At 43.1% G+C, this 20,815-nt stretch overlaps 1 protein-coding gene across 27 annotated transcripts in view; it reads left to right on the top strand.

Moving 5' to 3' along the window:
• The window catches only part of KIT (KIT proto-oncogene, receptor tyrosine kinase), an 84,794-nt gene that overhangs the window by 15,667 nt on the left and 48,312 nt on the right, over positions 1-20,815 (top strand). For 6 of the 27 annotated variants that reach the window (XM_078366037.1, XM_078366036.1, XM_078366035.1 and 3 more), the window contains exons 2-3: positions 9,040-9,156; positions 10,210-10,428. In XM_078366037.1, the coding sequence (XP_078222163.1) occupies positions 10,419-10,428 (10 nt within the window). In that variant the 5' untranslated portion in view covers positions 9,040-9,156; positions 10,210-10,418. 27 annotated transcript variants of the gene reach the window in all.

The raw sequence follows: 20,815 nt of genomic DNA, 5'->3' as shown, positions 1-20,815 counted from the left end.
TTCCTTTGTATTTCTTCTCCAATAAAGATTTTATTTTGTTGTGTTCTATTTGTTCTGTTCTTTGTTGGCTCTGGGAACGCCCATTATTCATGTTAGACCTTCTTTGGCTGTATTCTGTATCTGCCACTTTCACATCTTTTTAATTTCATCATTTGTTTGAATTTAGAATTTCTCCTCTTTTCTGTCTTCTGGTTCATTTAAGGCACTGTTCATTTTTATTTGCTCTCATGTTTTCTTTACCTGTCATTTCTGAAATGATTTTCTTAATTCTTAGTTCTTTTGCTTCCATTTAAAAATCTTCATTTTCTTCAATCAACTTATTTCTGAGTTTTAAAAATCCTGATGGATGCTGTCCTTCACAGCTTCTTTCACTTAGTTAATTTCTCTTAGCTCCTTTTTAAATATTAGGTCATAGTTTTCCTTTGTGCCCTTCTGGCATGATTTTGTTTATACGAGGTATGTCATTCTGCTCCTTAGTTTTTCTTTAAAAATAACTGTGGAATTCAAGTGTGATTCTTTTCTGTGGTTAACTGAGTTTTCCTATACTTTTAGGAGGGCCAGTGTAGATTTCCTAGCATCAGAGGTCTAGGAGACTCTCTTAGTTGTTTTCATTTTATTTTATTTTAGAAACAGAGTCTTGCTCTGCCTCCCCAGTTCAAGTGATCCTTCTGCCTCAGCCTCCTGAGCTGGGATTACAGGCATGCACCACCATGCCCAGCTAATTTTTTGTATTTTTAGTAGAGATGGGGAGTTTTACCATGTTGGCCAGGCTGGTCTTAAACTCCTGAACTCAGGCAATTCAGCTGCCTTGGCCTCCCAAAGTGCTAGGATTACAGGCATGTGAGCCACCACGCCCAGCCTTATAGTTGTTTTCATAAAGGGGTTATATATATATATATATATATATATATATATATATATATATATATAGACTCTACTTTTCTATATCCTAGGACTTTTTTTTTTTGCCCCTACCCGCACTGCTCACTTGCCCGGACTTTTCCTTACCTTTGCCCCTATTTCCTCCTCTTAGATCTCATCCCAGCAGCTTCTCCCCATTGTGGGGCTTTGTCTTGGCTTGTTAATTCATAGAAATCAGAACATTCTGGCACATTGGACATACAGGTGGCACAGCCCACTCCGCACTCACTAGTAAAACTGGAACTTTTTTCTGTGTCTACCATCAGGACGACCCTCTGAGCTTTCCAGGGAGTGCCTGATGGTGGTTCCTGTAGCTAATGGTAGTTTGTCATGTAGGTTTGTGGAATACCTTGTCACCTAGAGTTGTAGATGTTCCCCATGGTTTTTGAGTCTGCTCTCTTTGTCGATTTTTATGGTTGGGGAAAGTCAATAATTATGCGCCACCACCATCTTCCCAGAATCTATACTGACATTTTAACATAAAATTTGGCACCCTTTGGGTTGACCAAATCTGGACCAAAGTCCAGTCTTGAAATCTCAGCTCACAGATCGCTTTTTTTCAAAATAATTTGCTTCCAAGATAAGTTATTTAAAATTTGTGACTATCTGAAAACTGATTACTATGGAAACGAACACTGTATGGCCTACCTAACATTAGCTTTCTAAGCTTATTGTTTATGACAAAATATAGTGGCTGAAATCATCCTAGTGCCAGGAAACTCATTGCTGAGCTATTATTTCTGAGAAAAATTTATAAGAACTGACATGCTTTTGTCATTATTTGTTTGGTGTGAGATTCCTTGAATTTTGAAGGAGAGAGGGCTGTTTAAAAGCATTAAGCCATATTTATACTTAATACCATCTAATAAAGATAACAGCATTTCTTAATTAGGTGTATTTTCTCAGATTTATTTTCCCCGCTGAAAAGTCTGCATATCTTTAATTATAATCATTTCTGGGGGCTGGGTGGTGGCTCATGCCTGTAATCCCAGCACTTTGGGAGGCGGAGGCGGGCGGATCACCTGAGGTCAGAAGTTCGAGACCAGTCTGGCCAACATGGTGAAACCCTGTCTCTTAAAAAAAAAAAGAAAGAAAATTCTGGGAAAAATGCTATTAGGGATTGACATAATATTTAGATTTCCAAAAATACTAAATTTCCTTCTTCCAACTTGAGTTTTCCGCCAATTGGTCATTGATTTAAATTACATACTCAAAGGTTGCAATTTTAGAATTGACCCTTTTACCCCCCTGCTTTTGGGGATGGCTAATATCCTAAAGCCATGTAAAGAATAAGGAAAGCTTTCTCAATAGACATATTGGAAACTTTTGTTATTTAAACTCTGGAAAATAGAGCAAGATTGTTTTTAGACATTTCCTCTTGTTTTCCACAAACAGTGAGAAGTCATTTCAAACACAGGGCTGGTCGTTAAGAATTCGTGGTAAAGGGAAACAGGCTTAATGTATTGCTCTAAGTGAATGTCACCCAAGAAAAATTAAGGGAAAAGTGAATACTCATTAAGCAAATTGACCAGCAAGCGTTCTGATGAGTGTTGAAACAAATTTGAATAAACTAATTTTGTCCATTAGTGTGCTTTTAAACCAATGTGATTGTTTTGGCCTAATTACTTTCTACTTTGCTTATTCAGATGTAGAATGGCTGCAGAATTAACTATTGCAGCAATTATCTGATTAGCAATTTAGAAAATTGGTGAATGGTATCTGACTACTTACCAAGAAATGTCGGGTATTTCATAGGACTGTGTGGAGGAACCCGGACTGTCCAAGGAGGTATCTGCCGTTTTTCACTCACTACAAATGGCAGCTCAGAGGCTCTTGCTGGATTAGTATGGGCTGTGGATGTGGGCTCCGGGCTGTCAGATGTAGTGCACCAGATTGAGATCTGATGTGCTGCAGAAGTTGTATTTGCCACCTGGTGTCACTATTCTGGAGTCCCATAGCTGTGACTGGAGAATTCTGCAACATTTCCCACCTCTAAAGCTTGGGGATTCGAGAAATCTGTGCCCGACTGGCTGCCAAAGCTTGTCAGGGGGACCCAGTGCTAGGCCGGTTTCTAGGCGTAAAAGCCAGGCAGATATGCTCACTCAAGAAAATCTGTTTTTGCAGGTTTGCTTTGAGTTCCAAGATACAGATCCTGGTAAAATTGTTTGCTGTGCTAATGCCCTGGGTTTCTTCTGGAAGCCGAGTTCCTAAGTGGTCTGGACCAACAGCATCAGGATCATCTGGGACTTGTTAGAAATGCAAACTTTCCACCCCCACCCAAGAGCTGCTGAGCTGGAAACTCTGAGAGCAGGGCCCAACAATCTGTTTTAACAAGCTCTCCAGGTGATTCTGCTACAGGCAAAAGTTTGAGAACCACTGGCCTTGAGTGTAAAAATTACTAGGCTTTGTCACAGCTGTCAGTCTGTGCTAGTTAAAAACTTAAAGCCCTTGTGGCTTCTTCAATCCCCTCAATGTCAGAATGGCAGACGAGGATGTAATTCTCAGTTCTCCTTCTGTCAGACTAAGAAAGATAGATAAGAGTTTTGGTAAGTGCAGACAGGAAAAAAGACAATTGTAGTACCGTGGGACAGCGTTGCAATAGAGGCTTCGAGAAACGTGCAAGTATGGATGGAGCAGGGGAAGAGTGGTATTTTTCAACAAGACAAATATGATTGTGTCCCACCCTGATTAAAACCTTTCAGAGACTGCCCAGTGCTCTGGGAATATTGCCTGTCCCATAGATTCCTTTCAAGCCTCTAGTATCTCCTTTTGATCTCCTTTTAGCACACAGCACCTGCCTCATTCTTGGCGCTAAGTGCACCCTGTGCCTCCAAAGGTGTCCAGCTCCTATCCACCCATCTGTTGCCTGTGAAGGAGCTGTCCTCTGCCAGGGGAGCCATGGTTCTCCCTGGCCTCCTAGTACATTTCATGGCCCACCTCCCACCTCTCTTTTGCAATCTTAATCTTCTCTGACCTCCTAGGGTAGGTCAGATCAGCTCTCATTGTACAGTGTACTTGTTTGAAGTAATCACATTGTAATTAATTGTATAATTATTGGGTTATTGCTCATATGGAGCTAAATATAAACTCTATGGGTGGGGAGTGGGGAAGTCTTACCCTTTTGACTGTCCCAAGGGCCCCGCACATAGCTCGCTTTACTTTTGGATGAATGAATGGTGGCGGGTGAGGGGAGCAGTTCCCATCTTTGTTCTTAGGATACATGGGCTGGTTAATGTATTAAATTTTGATTGAGGTGTCACCTGAGTTTTAGACCTCCCTCATCCCTCCCACTCCCATCCCCACCCTCTCCTGGGAGCATTTGCCATCACCATCTCATTCTACCCTGGGAAAGGCAGGTCCCTGGCACAATGGCAGTGGAATTTCATAACTTGGTTCTAACTTGGGGTCTGCCCTGTGGGACACTAGAAAGAGGTTCTTATCAGTATTTAGGGATATAGGGAAGGAAGAACTCCTTTGCTTTTGCAGACATTCGTAATACATGGGTCAGAAGCCAGTGCCCTGAAGAATAAAGGTGGCCCCTGGGAGGGTTTCAGGGAAAGTGACTGTTGCCTCCTCTTTCCTCGAGGCTTCCGAGAAGCGCTGCCTCCTTCACTCACAGAAATTGATGGCAGGTGCGGGTTGTGTTTCTTCCCACCCACTTCCAAATCTATTTAATAGAAGATTTGCACTTTTTTGCCTATTTAGTCAATTTACTTTGGCCTGGTGAAAGCCAGTGGTTTTTATGCCTATTCTAGAAGGTGAAGGCATGGAAGTTGCCCTTCAGAAGCAACAGCTGTGCAGCATTGGGACCATTTGTCTAAAAGAAACTCAGCCTTGCTGATTTAATAGAAGGCTTGACAATAACTTATACAAATACAGATATTGGGAATGAGGACTCATTTTTTGTGAAAGATTGGGGTTTCAAGACTGAGAGGGTAAAGAGGCTGATGTGCTTGTGAGAATCTTGCTTTTGATGGAGGAACTGGTAATCTGTTGACTATTTGCATGTTGATTGATTGTTCAGTGGTTTTTGTTTTTTACATTTGAGACTCAACATACTCTCTCATACCTATTGTAAATGTCTGCTAGATTAAGTGAATGTAATAAAACACAGTAAATTTGGGAACAAAAGATATAAACACAATTCCTCACTCACTGTCAGAGTACAGTAGCTACCATCTGCCAGGAGTGTTGATAGCAGGAAGAACTATAATTTTGTGCTGTGATAACCTATGTTGTCTATTTTCTTTATTCATCAGGTCAGTTTCTCCTCATAGCTCCAATGCATTCCATGACCCCCTTCGTTCCCCTCCTGGACCCCTGTGAGGCTGTCTCCCTGCTCCTTCACATTGCCTTACCCCCTTCTCTTCTCTTCTTGCTTTCAAGTGCAGTAATTACAGTAGTATAACAACAGGATCATTTTATTTAAGCATAAAGCATTTAAAGGATTTGGAGGTGATGTGAAGATTCTGACCTATTTTACCCCCTATGGATGTCAAAACTGAGGTTTGAAGAGGTCAGATGAGTTTTCCCAAAGTCTCACAATTGCTTGGATTGGAATCCATGCATATCTGAATCCAAAACCCACACCTGTTTTCATATTATTCCTGTTGTTTTCACCTGCTGACCCAAGCTCAGAGAAGCACCGTCATTTCCAGTGTTGGATTCTCCTTCTAGATTTTCCAGTATTGCTGAATAAACTTACAAACCTGGACCCACTTTTTTAAAGCTCCTTTTTTGGAAATAATTTCAAACTTACAGGAAAATAGCAAGATTAGTACAGAGAACTCCAGTATGCCAGTTGTTAACATTTTGCCACATATAGTCTGTTTTATATACGTATTATTTTTTTTTCCCAAACCATTTGAGAGTAAGTTGCTAACATGACCCCCTCCCCACCTTTGCTGTGTCCCCCTTGAAGACCACTGAAGGAGACAGCCTTCTATTCTATGAGAACACCAAGGCCACCGAGGGTGAGTTCCTCTACCTCCACCCAAGTGCAGGTTTACCCTGTCCCTCTAGAGCTGAGGACCCTGCTCCAAGGAGTGACACTGTGAACTGCTTGTTTGTGAGCCCTTTAAATTAAACTCATATTCTAAAACACATTCACTGCCTTACTGGGTTTGACTTTCTCAAGCACTTACAAATCAGATCCTCCTCTATGGCAAGGTAACACAAAGGCAAGTGAAAAGGGGCTCCCTGAATGTTTCTACCGACTCCAGAAAGAGAGGAGAGAGGGGATTCGCCTCTAGTTGTTACCCAGAGCTGCAGGTAGACTATTTTGCCTCTGCTAATTCAAGTCTGTCTGCAGAACAGTTACCAAGGCCAGTGACCTTTTTTCTAGCAACTGCCTCAGATAAAACTTTTTTTTTTCTTATTAATACTTTTGTTTTTACTTCCTTTGGTATAAACCATCCCTGTGGCTATACAATGACATTTTCGAAAGTGGAAATAAAAGGAAAAATGTCCTGTCTGCTCAGTGTGTAGAATGGATGGGAAGGTGCATTTTCCCTATCGGACAGGCTCATGGAAAGCAGGATTTCAGAGTATATTCCCTAGCAAAATGTACTGATTTACCCATTATGATGAAAATTAGCTTAAATATATAAATCAAGTATAATTTCTAGCATTTTTAAGAGCTAGAAAATCATGCTTTTCTAAAATGTAGATCATAATCGAAGACAGGTTTTTAAAATGCCTTAGGGAAATAATACAAATATCAAGACATGGCTAAACAAAAATATATACACAATGGAATATTATTCAGCTTTAAAAGGGAAGTCAGTTTTTACAAATGATACAACATAGATGAACTTTGAAGACATTATATTGAGTTAAATAAGCAAGAGACAAAAGCACAAATACTATATTATTCCACTTATATGACGTACCTAGATAATGAAATTCATCCAGACAGAAAGTAGAATCATGGTGATCAGGGGTTGAGGGGAGGAGAGAATGGTGAGTCATGCAGACGGTACAATGTTTCTGTTTGGGATGACTGAAAAAGTTCTGGAAATGGATAATGGTGATGGCAGTACAACAACATGAATGTACTTAATGCCACTGAACTGTATACTTGCAAGGTTAGAATGGTAAATTTTATGTATATTTTACCATAGTAAATGATAAATTTTATGTATATTTCATGTATATTTTATCATAGTAAAAAATTTCTTAAATGCCCCAGTTGCCAGATATATGTGTATATATACACATGCACACAGATATGCATATGTGTGTGTATAAATGTTAATCAGTTAGTCTCTCACTTATCTGTGTTTCGTTTGATGCCATTCAAATTAGATGCCATACATTACAACTAGAGTTGAGGGTGTCATACTTTTTTTTTTAATGTCTTGAAGTTTTGTCTTCCTCACAACTCCTCCTGAGCCTGCAGGGAATTGACATTTTGCAGAAGTTTGAGTGTCCTGATAAGAGGAAATTTGGTGGTTAGTGAGTATTGGAGCGCCTAGCTCACACTCCCCCAGATCCTGCTACACATGTCCAGGACAATGCTAACATTAAGGCAGTTTGTGCTTGACAGGTCCTCCTGCAGGATCTTCCTGCGGGGATCAGGCCACGCCCATCTGTCTGTGGAGCCGAGCGCGCAGCCAGGAGGATGGGTTGGGAAGTGAGAACTGCACCAGGGCTCCCTTTGGTATATCCTAGGTCTGGAGGTGTTAAGCCTTTGACTAGTGTGGCTGACCTCTGCCATGCTCTTTTGACCTGTTTCTTTTTACTTTGTTCTTAATTGTTCTTTAAGTGAAGGAAGCAAATGTTCAAAGAAAGGATGAGCTCCCCACCCCCACCCCAAACTTCACAGATGGCGAGGCCCTTGTTTTGGTGTTTATTGGATTCCAATCCTCAGTGCTTTTCTGGTTCACATTTCAATATGTGCTTTCCAGAAATCAAAACATGGAAATCTACATATTTACAGGGGGAAGTGTGCTGGGCTGTTGGGAAAAACCCACTGAAAATAAGAAAATTCCTCCTTTCTGCTCAGGGATGTATCCCAGTATATTTTGCTTGTCACATCCAGACCTTATCCAGCTTCCCAAAGTCTGACTTCATAATGGCAGAGAAAGGTTTCTTCTTAGTCCGTCTCTGTCTGAGGTCAAAGGGGAGGTCTTTCCTCAAGCATTAGGTTGTGTTTTTGTTAGGATGAGTGAGAAAAGAATATATTAAGTAGTCCTATGAAAGTCTTTGCTGCTGGTAATGTGGGTGTATCTAGAAGTTTGACCAAATAATTAGCTGAGAAAGGTTCGTCTTTGAGTGTTAAATGATACTTGGATCTTCACAGTTATTTATGATGTCAGATCCATGCCTCAAATTCCATGTTTAGATCCTTATTCTAATTCTGGTCCAAAGAGTAGTATAAAAACAATGTAGTCAGGGTATGGTGGCTCAAGCCTATAATCCTATCACTTCAAGAGGCCGAGGTGGGTGGATCACCTGATGCCAGGAGTTCAAGACCATCCTGGCCAAAATGGTGAAACCCCAACTCTACTAAAAATACAAAAACTAGCCGGGCATGGTGGCAGGTGTCTGTAATCCCAGCTATTTAGGAGGGTGAGGCAGGAGAATTGCTTGAACCCAGTGGGCAGAGGTTGTAGTGAGTGGAGATCGCACCACTTCACTCCAGCCTGGGAGATGGAGTGAGACTCCATCTCAACAACAACAAAGTAGATGTTTAGTTATATATTTATAAGAAAATCACTGCTATTCAGTCTTGCCACAAACATTTGAGTGCTTTCTATGTCCAATCACTGAATTTTCTTTCTTTTTCTTTTGAGACTGGATCTCACTTTGTCACCCATGCTGGAGTGCAGTGGCATGATCACAGCTCACTGCACCCTCAACTTCCTGGGCTCAAGCAATCCTCCTGCCTCAGCCTCCCAAGGAGTTGGGAGTACAGGCACATGCCACCATGCTGAACTAATTTTTGTATTTTTTTTGTAGAGATGATGTTTAGCCACATTGCACTTGCTGGTCTTACGCTCTTGGGTAAGCAGTCCTCCTGCCTACAGGCATGGGCCACTGTGCCTGGCCCAAGTACTGAATTTTTATTAATATAAGAGATATCTTTATCTTCCTTTAATTTTATTATTTTTTGAGACGGAGTCGCTCTGTTGCCCAGGCTAGAGTGAAGTGACATGATCTTGGCTCACTGCATCCTCCATCTCCCAGATTCAAGTGATTCTCCTCCCTCAGCCTCCCAAGCTGGGATTACAGGTACGTGCCACCACACCCAGCTAATTTTTTTGTATTTTTAATAGAGACAGGCTTTTACCATGTTGGCCAAGACTAGTCTTGGACTCCTGACCTCAAGTGATCCACCTGCCTCAGCCTCCCAAAGTGCTAGGATACAGGCGTGAGCCAGTGCACCTGGCTGAGATTTCTTTATCTTGACTGTTTTTTGGTTTTTTTTTAAAGGCAGAGTTTGGCCTCATCGCCCAGGCTGGAGTGCAGTGGCAAGATCTCGGCTCACTGCAGCCTCCAGCTTCCTGGTCCAAATGATTCTTGTGGCTCAGCCTCCTGAGTAGCTAAGTTACAGGCATGTGACACCACACCTGGCTAATTTTTGTATTTTTAGTAGAGATGGGGTTTCACCGTATTGGCCAGGCTGGTCTCAAACTCCTGGCCTCAAGTGATTCACCTGCCTCGGCCTCCCAAAGTGCTGGGATTACAGGTGTGAGCCTTTGCGCCTGGCCTATCAACCTTCTGATGGGCCTACGTGTTTAATTCCAAACATACAATGTGTAATGGTGAAATCAGGATAATTGGGGTTATCCCAACACCTCAGGATTTATCATTTCTTCTAGGTATTTAGTTACAGATCTTAGTATTGTTAGTGGCTTTAGACTACCTCTTTAATTTTTCAGATGAGCAAAATGAGGCCTGGAGATTGGCCAACATGGTAACTTGCCTGATGATTTAGAATCCAGAACTTATGTGTCTCTGCCAGTACGTTTTTCCCCTTCACATCCTTTACTAATTGCTTAAGAGCAAAGTATGCAGTTATGCCTGGGCACGGTGGCTCACACCTGTAATTCCAGCACTTAAAGGCAGAGACAGGAGAAGAGCTTAAGCCCAGGAGTTCGAGATCTGCCTGGGCCACATAGCAAGACCTTGTTCTCCACAGAAAGGGGAGGCAAGGACAAAACCCCCCCCAAACCCAAGTGTAATATCCACAAAAGTATGCAGTTATAAATTTCATCTAAAATATACAAATATTAAGTATTTAGCAAACACCAAACATTTAATAATTTCGTTTGTCATCTCCAGCCTGAGAAAAGCTTCGACAGATGTCCTATCTCTAGAAGGCACTCATTGGAAGCTTGAGTCGCTGCTGGGTCCTCTTAGTTTCCTTAGAAGCAGGCCGAACATTTAACATGCTCTCTCTCGGGAGTGCTGTTCAAAAAGTGGAAGCAGCCTGAGGGCGTCTTATTTTGCCACCAGATGGCACGCTTGCGAATTGGGAACCGGTGGAAGGAATGAGTCAAGGTGAGGATTCCACTAAAAGGCATCTCCCAGCTGGGCAATGTCAAGGAATCAGCGTGGGGAAATGCTTCATAGCACAGGATGAAGTCTGTCTGATTTGCCCAGAGATCACAAAAATAACAGACGGAAAAGCAGAGCATGCAAATGCTGCAGGAAAGGTGGGATCGGCACACATGATACGTTGGTACTATGTCTGTGTGGTTTAAGGCAGAAAATTGAGGGCCATGAGCAGGAAACTACTCTCAGCGGCAGAGGCAGGAAGGGCCCAAACCACAGGTGAATCCACCCAGGCTGTACCACCCACACAGAGGTGTGCAGGTGGAAGGTGAGTGAAGTGGGGTGGTGCAGCCTGACTCTGCCTCCGCTGCAAAGGATGTACCTTTGCGTGCAGTGTGTCATCCTTCTCTAGCTTTGGGGATCCTGGGAACCACTTCTCCTTATATGTCCTTGGAAACATGGGACCCATATGTATTATGGGCTTCTTTGTACTACTGAGAGTCTCCTGAAAAGAGTAGGTCCAAAAAAGGGGGGGACTTGCACCCAAAATGGGCTTCTGCACCTTATGGACACGTGCATCAGTCCCTGAGGCTAGCCGCAGCCGCCTGGAATCCCACACAGGTCAGCTTGGGAGCCCTTCTGGTCACTCTGGCTGTCCTGCCCTCAGTTCCTTCTTTGTTTATTGCCATCTTCCTCTGTCAATGTTCATCTCCCCAACTCTTCATTCTGAGCCCTCTGGAAGCACCCTGTGCCTTCATGCCACCATCAGGCACTGTCCCCCCACACTGGCTGACTCTGAGGTTCCTCCCTCCACCTGCTCCCCGAAACCAGCCGGCTCCCGCCATTGCTGCTCCCCAACAGCACAACAAAGCTCCCTTCTTCCACGGGCAGTCCTGCTTCTGCGGTGCCAATCGCCAGGCCCCTCATCTAGAGATCCTGGCTTGACTACTGTGGGCAAAGCCCTGGTGATTCTGACGTGCAGCTGGGGTTGCTAATGAGTGTATGAGTTCTGCGATCATCTCTCCTCCCTGCTGTCAGTGGCCACTCCTGTGCCCTGGAGACTTGGGGGCGGGTTCCCCATCCTTCTCTGCTCCCCCACCTGCAGGCTTGTCCTCAGATTCTAGCATCCATCTATTTCGCCATTAACAGTAAATGGCAAAAACTGCAGTTACTTTTGCATCAGCCTAATACAAGGCCCTGTGCACTGTCTGATCTGGAATTTCCTGGTTCTCCTTTAACAATGGAGTCACTGTCATCTCCACCCTACTTCAGCCACCCTGGGCCTTGTCATCTCCCTCGGGCCCCTCTGTTCTTTGTAGTCTCCACTCCCTCCCTGGGGGATTTCATGGACACTACTCATTACCCTCTGTGTGCCAGCAAGACTCTAGAGTATATCTGTGGCCTTGACCTATCCCCATCTCCTACCTCCAGTTTCCAGAACCTTCTTGCTGCTGTCTGCTAGGCCAAATGCCTTGAAATCTGTTTTACGCCTTCAGTCTCTTGGCACCCCATCTTCCCATCTTGGCACCCCATCTTCCCATCATGTAAGGCAAAAGCAGGGATTTTTTTTCCTCCTCAATTCTTCACTGCCCAGGGCCAGCCCACCCCGAGGTCCCTGGCTCACCTAGCATATGGCCACCTCTCCCCTTCATCCCATTGCCTCTGGCTGATTCCCTCATCAGCCCTTGTTTGGGTCACTGACTGGTTGTCTCCTGGCTGACCTTGTCTCCTGTTCTGTTCCCCTAGCCCTGTCCTTCACTGCTCCCGTAGTAGTCCTCCCAATAATACACCTCCAGCTCACCCTCTTACCGTGAGGAGGAGGCCTGCAGGGGTCCTGCCCTCCTTACCGCTCTGGCCTCACACCTACAGCAATTCTGAATGATTCTGTGACTCCTAGGCACTGACTCTACTAGTCCTGTGATATTTGGTCTTGAATGTGTCTCTTCTCCCCCAACCCAGCTGACAGACCTTTCTCCTCTTCTGCCCCTCAGCCTGGCCACACATATTACTTGTTTTGAGCCCTAGGAATCTTTTTCTGAGCCCTCTCCACTTGCCCACCACCTTTCCCAGCACAGTTCTCCATAATACTCTGCCCTGTGTTTTAGCTTGTACCTGCTTCATTGTATGGTAATTATCTGTGTGAGTCTCTTCCCCACTGGGCTGCGAGCCCCTTCTTTGTACTCCCAGGCCAAATGATAGGAGCTCAATTCCCATTTCATCAATGAGGACACGTTGCACAAGTGCCTGCTTTGTTACTGATCCAGCCTTGTTTGCCATTAATTACCGACACTCTAGCTTTAGCTTTATTTCTCTGTCCTGTGGTTCCCCCGTGTCAATTTTCATCATCTTTAGACCAACCTTGAAGTATACTCAAGGAGCTGCTAAAAAAAGAGAACATGCTGTAATGAAGTCTCTGTTATTTTGTGATTTTTAAATGGCTAATCATTTTAAATGGTATAGTGCTATTGCTTGAAACCATCAATTGTCCAAATGTTGAAACTGATTCTGTAAAATCACTAAATATCCTCGACATAATATCGTACTGAGACCTGGCATGCAGATAGAAAATTTCTTGAATTTTTAAAAGCTAAATAGAAACTTGCTTCGTTTAAAGGAATTGGTTTCCCCGGCCTGGATATGGGAGTATTACAATGAAAGGCAGGGAGGAGACAATGTCAGACAGTTACCTGTTATTCACCTCAAGCCTAAGCCTGAGTAGGTTTTTTGTTTTTCTTGAAGTGGGGTCTTACTCTACTGCTCAGACTGAAGTGCAGTGGTGCAATCTCAGCTTGCAGCCTCAACTTCTTGGGCTCAGGTGATCCTCCCACCTCAGCCTCCTGAGTACTTGGGACTACAGGAGTGTGCCACCATGCCTGGCTAAGTTTTGTATTTTTTATAGAGATGAGTTCTCACCATATTGCCCAGGCTGGTCTCGAGCTCCTGGACTCAAGTGATCTGCCTGCCTCGGCCTCCCAAAATGCTGGGATTACAGGTGTCAGCCACCATGCCTGGCCTTGAGCAGAAGTTAATCATGGATTCTGCCTAAATAAGTGCTTTAATCTCTGTATTACTAGATTAAAGATACATCTCAACTTTCTCTTACCCAGAAAAATCTTTGGAAATAGAAAGTGTGATTCATCCAGGTATGTTATCAAACATTTCAATGGAACTGCTTATAAAGATTGGAGGTACTAGGGGTTTGGGTGGGACATTTGGGAATATATAGTTGTTTTTTTTTTTTTTGCCAATCAGTTTGAGCTTATGAGGTTGCTCAGGGTAGCCTTGAACTGATGACCTCACCTTCGCGAGCGCCATGACCTCCGGCGGGAGCCACTTTGGATCCCAAGGGAATATATAGTTGTAAAGTAGTTCAATTTCTTTGAAAGCTTATGTATTTCCCCCTGAAAAAAAATGCATTTGATTTTACCTTCTATATTACAGTATGTAAAACAATGTGAAAGATTGTTTAAAATTATTTACCACTGATTAAAATCGACCTTTGAGAAGACTCATGATCAACTTTGGGAGGCCGAGGGTGGGGGTGGATAACCTGAGGTCAGGAGTTCGAGACCAGCCTGGCCAACATGGTGAAACCTTGTATCTACTAAAAATGCAAAAGTTTGTCAGGTGTGGTGGCACGCCCCTGTGATCCCAGCTACTCAGGAGGCTGAGGTGGGAGAATTGCTTGAACCCAGGAGGTGGAGGCTGCAATGAGCTGAGATTGCACCACTGCACTCCAGCCTGGATGATGACATCAAGACCCTGTCTCAAAAAAAAAAGACTCAAACAGATGAAAGAGCATTGCTCTGTAGGATGATGCCACAAATTATTCTTTCCCTTTCTGCCCCTTTGTATTTTCTGTACTGTAGACATTTCTTCCCTCTGCACTTGTGGAACCACATGTGGTGTTTCTGACACTGGACAGAGACCATACTTTGGATTCTGAGAGCTCACAGTTTGATTGGGCTGGGGTCGCCATAGCTTTTCCTGAAGCACCACACCCCTCATGCTTTGAGATCCTTGTCTTTGCCTTCCCTTTCCCGGGATATACATAGAAACACACACACATGCAAACACATATATGAAGTCTTCCTGGCTCAGCTCTCCCCCAGAGTGTTTCGTGGTCCTTCCAGGCAGCACAGGCCCATGACGTGTGTTCCACCTCTTGATACGATGGTGCAGTGGGCTCCCCACAGTAGAGCAGGGACAGTTCTGGGATTCTCTGTCACATGGCTTCCTTCAGTTCGTGTGAGTGATCCACACTGAGCTCATACTCCCTCTCCCCCATCTCCACACCATTTCCAGTATCATCTCTTTGTTTAAAGGCCTCATTGGGTGTTGTAGGTGATTACTGGGATCCTTCCATCTTGGTTTTCATCCAGTGTATTCCTATGGGGATATAAAAGTATGTCAGAAACAGTATGATATACAAATCATTAGCTTTTTTATTACAAATTGTGGTTAAACACTATGTGAACCGAAGAGTAACTGAACTGCAATGCACAGGCTCTGCCCTAGTCACGGTTCTTCCTGCTCTACTTCCCCAAAGCTAGAATAGGCCTCTCTCATGTGGTGGCCTTTCTTCCTCATCATTATTTGGTCTGGTTCCTTATATTTGTGTCCAAAGCAGGTTTAAAAGGACTTCCTTACTTTTAACCCCACCTATCAATCCAGTTGCAGCTTTAGCCTTTTGCGAAGGATAGATAGACGTTGCAGACTGGTTGACCTGGGCCAGCCACTGCTGAAGGTGCCTGGGAGCACCCTTGGGCTCAGTCAACAGGTTGCTCCTACTTCCACAGGTCACCGCACCCAGAACTGATGTCTCACGTAGTCTGTGAATTGACATGTTAAAAACTACAGATATGCTTTGCATATTTCATTTTCACTTAAAAAATGAAGATGGACAGTTGCCTAAAGGGGGCCAAAGCTGCCTCTTTTGAGTTTCGGTTGAGCGATGGTTTTCTCAGGAAAGTTCTGAGCTCTGATAATCCTTTCCCCACACCATACCTCCTTTTATCTGTGTCCTTAAATGGAGCACTTGTGAAACAATCCAAATGCAGAACCCCCCGACTAAGTTTTTGTAAGTTGGAGGCCCTCCCCATCTGCTAATGTTTGTCCACATTTAATTCAGTGGTAGGCTTTGTTTAGATGAGTGACCCATAGATAGTCTTTTTAGTTATGGAAGAATCAGCAGCTTTCTCCCCCATATGCACACACTCATTTTCCACCAGTTTCATAATGTGCATTTCATACATATTATTTATACATAATAAAATATCAAATACAACTCTCATAAGCAGGTTTGGGGATAAAACCACATGACTCAGGTTGTGAGCAGAAGAGCAAAGATGCACTGGAGAAGAACTTAACGGTCCTGAACTTTAAAAATGCCTTGGGCGGGGTCAATGTGGTTTAAAATAAGAGCTTCTAGGTGTTTCTGCTCAGAGTTAAAGACCTTCTCCTGCCAATGCTTATTTAGTATACATGCAACTGTATAGAACAACTACATAAAAATAGTGAAGCAATTAATTTTTTAAAATGATATGATTTAAAACAACATTGGGGGGTTGTCATAGAGGCCAAGTGCAATCACATAGAAAAGCATCAGGATAGCTGAGGAAGGTTTTAGGTTTAGCCAGGCCTTAAAGAATTGTTGAGTTTTTAAAAAATTAATTGTGGTAGAATACAGGTAACTTAGGATATACTATTTTTAAGTGTCCCAATTCTGTGTGGCACCAAGTATCTTCACAATATCGTGTAACCATCACCACTAACCATTTCCAGAACTACTTCATCATCCCAAACAGAAATTCCACTTATTAAATAATAACTGTCCATCCCCCTCTGCACTGCCTCCCCACACCTTGGTGACCTTTTCTCTTTCTGTCTCTATGAATTAGCCTATCCTAGGTATGTCATATAACTGGTATGGCACAATATGCTGTGTCTGGCTCATTTGGCCTAGTATACTGTTTGCAAGGTTCATCCATGTGTGGCATGTATTAAGAATGTTATTCCTTTTTTTTTTAGCTGGGTAATATTCCATTATATGTATATACCACATTTTATCCATTCATAAGTCATTGGATGACACTTGGGTTGTTTCTACCTTCTGGTCATAGGGAATAATACTGCTGTGAATACTGGCATACAAGTATGGGTTTGAGTTTCTGCTTTCAGTTATTTTGGTTGAATTTTATGCTGCTAATGATGGGGGAGACATAGCAAGTATCTGATTAGGAAGGTTATAAGCACAGGGTATGTTGGCATTTCTTTTATTTTGAACTATTGCTAAAGTCTTGCATTGTTGACTGTTCCTAAGTGTCCCCTTCTTCCCTTATGGTCTTTGAAAGCAAAGGCCATTTTCTGGGTTCAGGACTGACCTGAACCTGGGATAAGTATTTACTGAATAGTTCCTGGAGTTCCTAGCTTCGAACCATCATTCCTTATAGTACTGGTTGGTCTCCAGAGTGCTGGGTTTTGCCATCTATCCTTTTTTTTGGTTCATTAATTAACATGTGTTCAGGGAACAGAAAACAACTCTTAAGATTAGCGTTAGCCAAACATAATTAGGGAAGTACATTTGCTAATGCAAAAAGTCTTGTTGTAGATAAAACACAATTTGACAAACATTTGTTGAGAACTTGCTATCTATCACACACATTTCAAAATTTGGAATTTCAGAACAATTTCAGAGCTAAGTTGGAGTACCTTTTTGAAAGGCATTCTTTTAATATGAATCTCTGTACTTTTTAAAAAAAAAACCTCACATTTAAAAAAATTGAGACTGTTATAACAATATTAAAGATAGTTTAAAAAAGAGAATAAACATATTATAGTCCCACCCTAATAAAAGCCCTATTTTCATTTTATAATGTGAGTTTATAAATCATTTATTTTGAAAATAAAACCCTGAATACTTCTGGTGGCAATTATTGTAATTATTTTTTAAAACTCTAGAAGTGAAGCATGAACTCATGGCCTTGAATTTAGAGGCCCCGTATTTGAAGGTATGCATGGCTGTTTGACTTAATGAAGCCAAACTTTTCTTGGTGGAGCAGCAGAATTGACATGAGTCATCTTTTGGGTGTAGATCTGTAGACTGTTGACATCTGTTTAGGGACTGGGTGTTTAGGAGCCTGTCCTCTCTTTAATCTTTTATATATTCAGGATTGAAGAGAATGTTTTTATTACAATGCTAGAGGGAAAAGTACAATTTAGGATCCTCACCTGCAGGCTCTAAGACCTTGGAGTGGGTGTAGGAGGTAAGATATGGACACAGTTGAACGTCAGTACAATGCAAATGAGTGACGGGCTGCCTCTGTTGGTGGGATTTAGTGAGGACAGGTTATCGCAACCTGGCGTGGCTAGGGAACAGCATGCATGAAGAGGCTGTCCTCAGCAGAGCTTTCCACATGACAGGACGTGTCCAAGGGACGCAGGCAGAAAGGATGATGGGCATGTCAACGGATGAAGAACGTTCTCAGGATCCGTAGCCAGTCAGTCTAAGGAGAGGCAGGTTGGGTCCTGGGGAAAACAGCTAGAAGTTAACCCCATGACAATTCCTTTAAAGTTGTAAGAGCTGTTACTGTTAGCTGCTGCTGCCTGTGTTGTGGTTTTGAGGCTGGGGATGGAGTTGTTAAAAGAATATTGGTTTAGGCTGATGGACCTTAGAATTTTGAGGGAAGATGAGTTGGGGTGGGGTGAGTGGAGGCTGGCAGGGAGTCTTTTAGGACAGGACGTTAGCTCTGTGAGGTAGTTGGCCGGTCTGGGTTGGGACAGCAGGAATGGAAGGGATAACAGGGTGTGTGGAGGGGGCTCTGAAGGAAAGATTGCTAGGATGTGCTGCCCGAGAGGAGGAAGGAAGTCAGGTAGGAACTCATTTGGGAGACGATGGGAACTCTTCCCATACATAGGAAGTGGGTGAGTCCAGACTGATTTGGAGGTCCAGTAAGAAGTTCCATTTCTGGAATAAGTGTGTCTAACATTTATTGTGTATTTTCCATGTACCCAAGCATAGTTCTAAGAGCTTTACATAACAACCTTATAAAAATAAGTGCTGTTACTATCCCCACTTTACAGATGAGAAAGTGAGGGCAGATTTGAGTAGGAACTTGCCCCAGGGTTACGCACGTAGTGGCAGAACCAAGATCTAGACAGTCCTAACTCAGGAGCCAAGCTCTCACTTGGTATGCGAAAAGGCTTTCCTGCTTTTTTATGATGGCGTGTATTAAAAACTGTCCAGTCCTGTTTTAATCTCCTTGCTTGTGTTACTTCACTTGATTCTCAGAAGAGCTCCATGAGGTGAGGGTATTTTTATCCTCGTTTTTCAGGTGTGGAAATTTGGACACAGAGTTAGAGTGATTTGCCTGTGTCACACAGCTAGACTTACCTGCACTGGCCTGGTGTGTCTCAGGAAGTCAAGGATGTTTGACTGGATTGTAATTATCTATATTCATCAGATCAACCCATGAGAAAATGGAATTGATTGAAATAGATTGCCATATACATTCTTTAAGAATTATTGGGTCAAATTTGTTATCAATATCATGCACATTCATTGGGAACTGTTGCTTTTTTAAAAGGAATAATAATAGAAATAACAGCATCTTCATTAATTCCTGCCTCTGTTTTTACTATTTAGTGTTCTGTACAACTCTGAAAATAATCCTGGCTACTGCATGTCCATAGAATTGCTGCCACATTTAGATGCTGCACGTAGTGGACTCAGGGAGTCTCACTCTATAGCTTTTCTCACATTGTTGGTGCCTAATAACATGTAATGCTTATAACTGGCCTTACTGGCTTTTGATCTGGGGTATACTTTGCTTGACATAATGGGGCTATAGTTGTGCTACCACATGCAATATTTGTCTAGCTAATAAATAGGAATTGAGACTGGTCACCTATACAGACACCTGCAGGGAACAGTTTCCACCCTCCTTTAAAGCAGCTTTGGTCTGTCCCTATCTACAAGCGCTCTTCTTTCTATCTCACATGTGAAGGGGTCTCCTGTTTTTCTTACCTTTAAGCCTGGTTTGGCTATAGATCTCTATTTCTGTCTTGTACTGCCAGAACTATCCAAGGGAGAGGTCTGCATTTGCAGCCTGTAACCCTGGAGCAAACGGCACTTCCCACTCAACTGAAATTGTACTTTAGGATTTCCAGTGGTCTCTTTGAAACCAGATTAGGGGTCTTTTATTCATTCCCTGCTGTCTTACTGTGGCATCTGCCCTCAGAGCCAACACCCTCTCTTTGAAGCTTTGTAACGCATTGCCTTCTTTGCCACTTAGCCTCTCCGTTTTCTTCCTGGTGGTTCTTTTCCTTAAATCTCTCGTGACCTTTTCGTACACCCTCTTGGCTGGAAGAGCTCTTTAAGATCAGTGCTTGGTTAGTTCCCCAGACCCTTTTCTTTAATGATCTGATCTTGTTTTTTAACTTCACAAGGCATCACTGGACCACTGTCATCTGAATTCCAGGTCACAAGCAACCCACTGCTGAGAAGTCCAATTACTGACCAGGTTGTACCTGTGAGCAAATTACACCTCTCTCACATATCCTCCCCTCTGACTATGCCCCCATCCCCGATCCTCAGCCATCCTGAACTTGTGTGGCTCACTCAGATCAGTCCTCATCTGCAACCTTGCATATGGTGACAGGGGACGTAAATCTGATGTGCATGAACCATTCCCCTCACCATCCTGCAGAGGTGACTGAGAGTCCCCAGGGAGTCTCATTATCACACTGCCCTAGCCCACCTCACCCGGGGACCTTGCCTTCTGCCGCCCTGCTAAAGTCCTCCCTGAGTCAGCCTTTTTTTGCTTTTTCGTCCCACTGATGTGTCCTTCCTCTGACAGTCTTTTGCGTCTTTTCCTCTTTATTCTGAATTCTTTACTGTAGGTTCTCATTACTTCTGCCTACGACCAGCACTTTTCACTCATTTTCTTGGATCTCATTGATTCTCTAGGATCTCACTGTACATGTCATTTCTCTGCTGAAAAACTTAGAGTGAGTCTACAGGGTTCCTGAGGTAACTTCCCAGAATTTACACCCAGAAGTTCAGGACCCTTGATGGATCTGGTTTCATCCCACATAGTCTTACCTGTCACGTGCTCTACAAGGTACCCTGTTTTTTAGCCAGGTTGGTTTCTGTATAACTCTAGAGGCTCTGTGCTCACTTCACGGCAAGCTCTTTCTTCATGCTGTCCTCTTCTCCTCCTCCTCCTTTGCCCTTATGATATGGTTATACCCACCATTTTGCTTTCGTTTTCTTGAGGTTGACAGTAAAAATCTCTCTCTCTCTCTCTCTCTCTCTCTCTCTCTCTCTCTCTCTCTCTCTCTCTCTCTCTCTGTCTGTCTCTAAAGAGAGAGTCTGAGTCTCACTCTGTCACCC

The sequence above is a fragment of the Callithrix jacchus genome, chromosome 3 (genome assembly GCF_049354715.1).
Source record: "Callithrix jacchus isolate 240 chromosome 3, calJac240_pri, whole genome shotgun sequence".
Taxonomy (NCBI): Eukaryota; Metazoa; Chordata; class Mammalia; order Primates; family Cebidae; genus Callithrix; species Callithrix jacchus.
The sequence above is the reverse complement of the archived record's forward strand: the minus strand, read 5'-3'. Positions and strand labels throughout refer to the sequence as shown.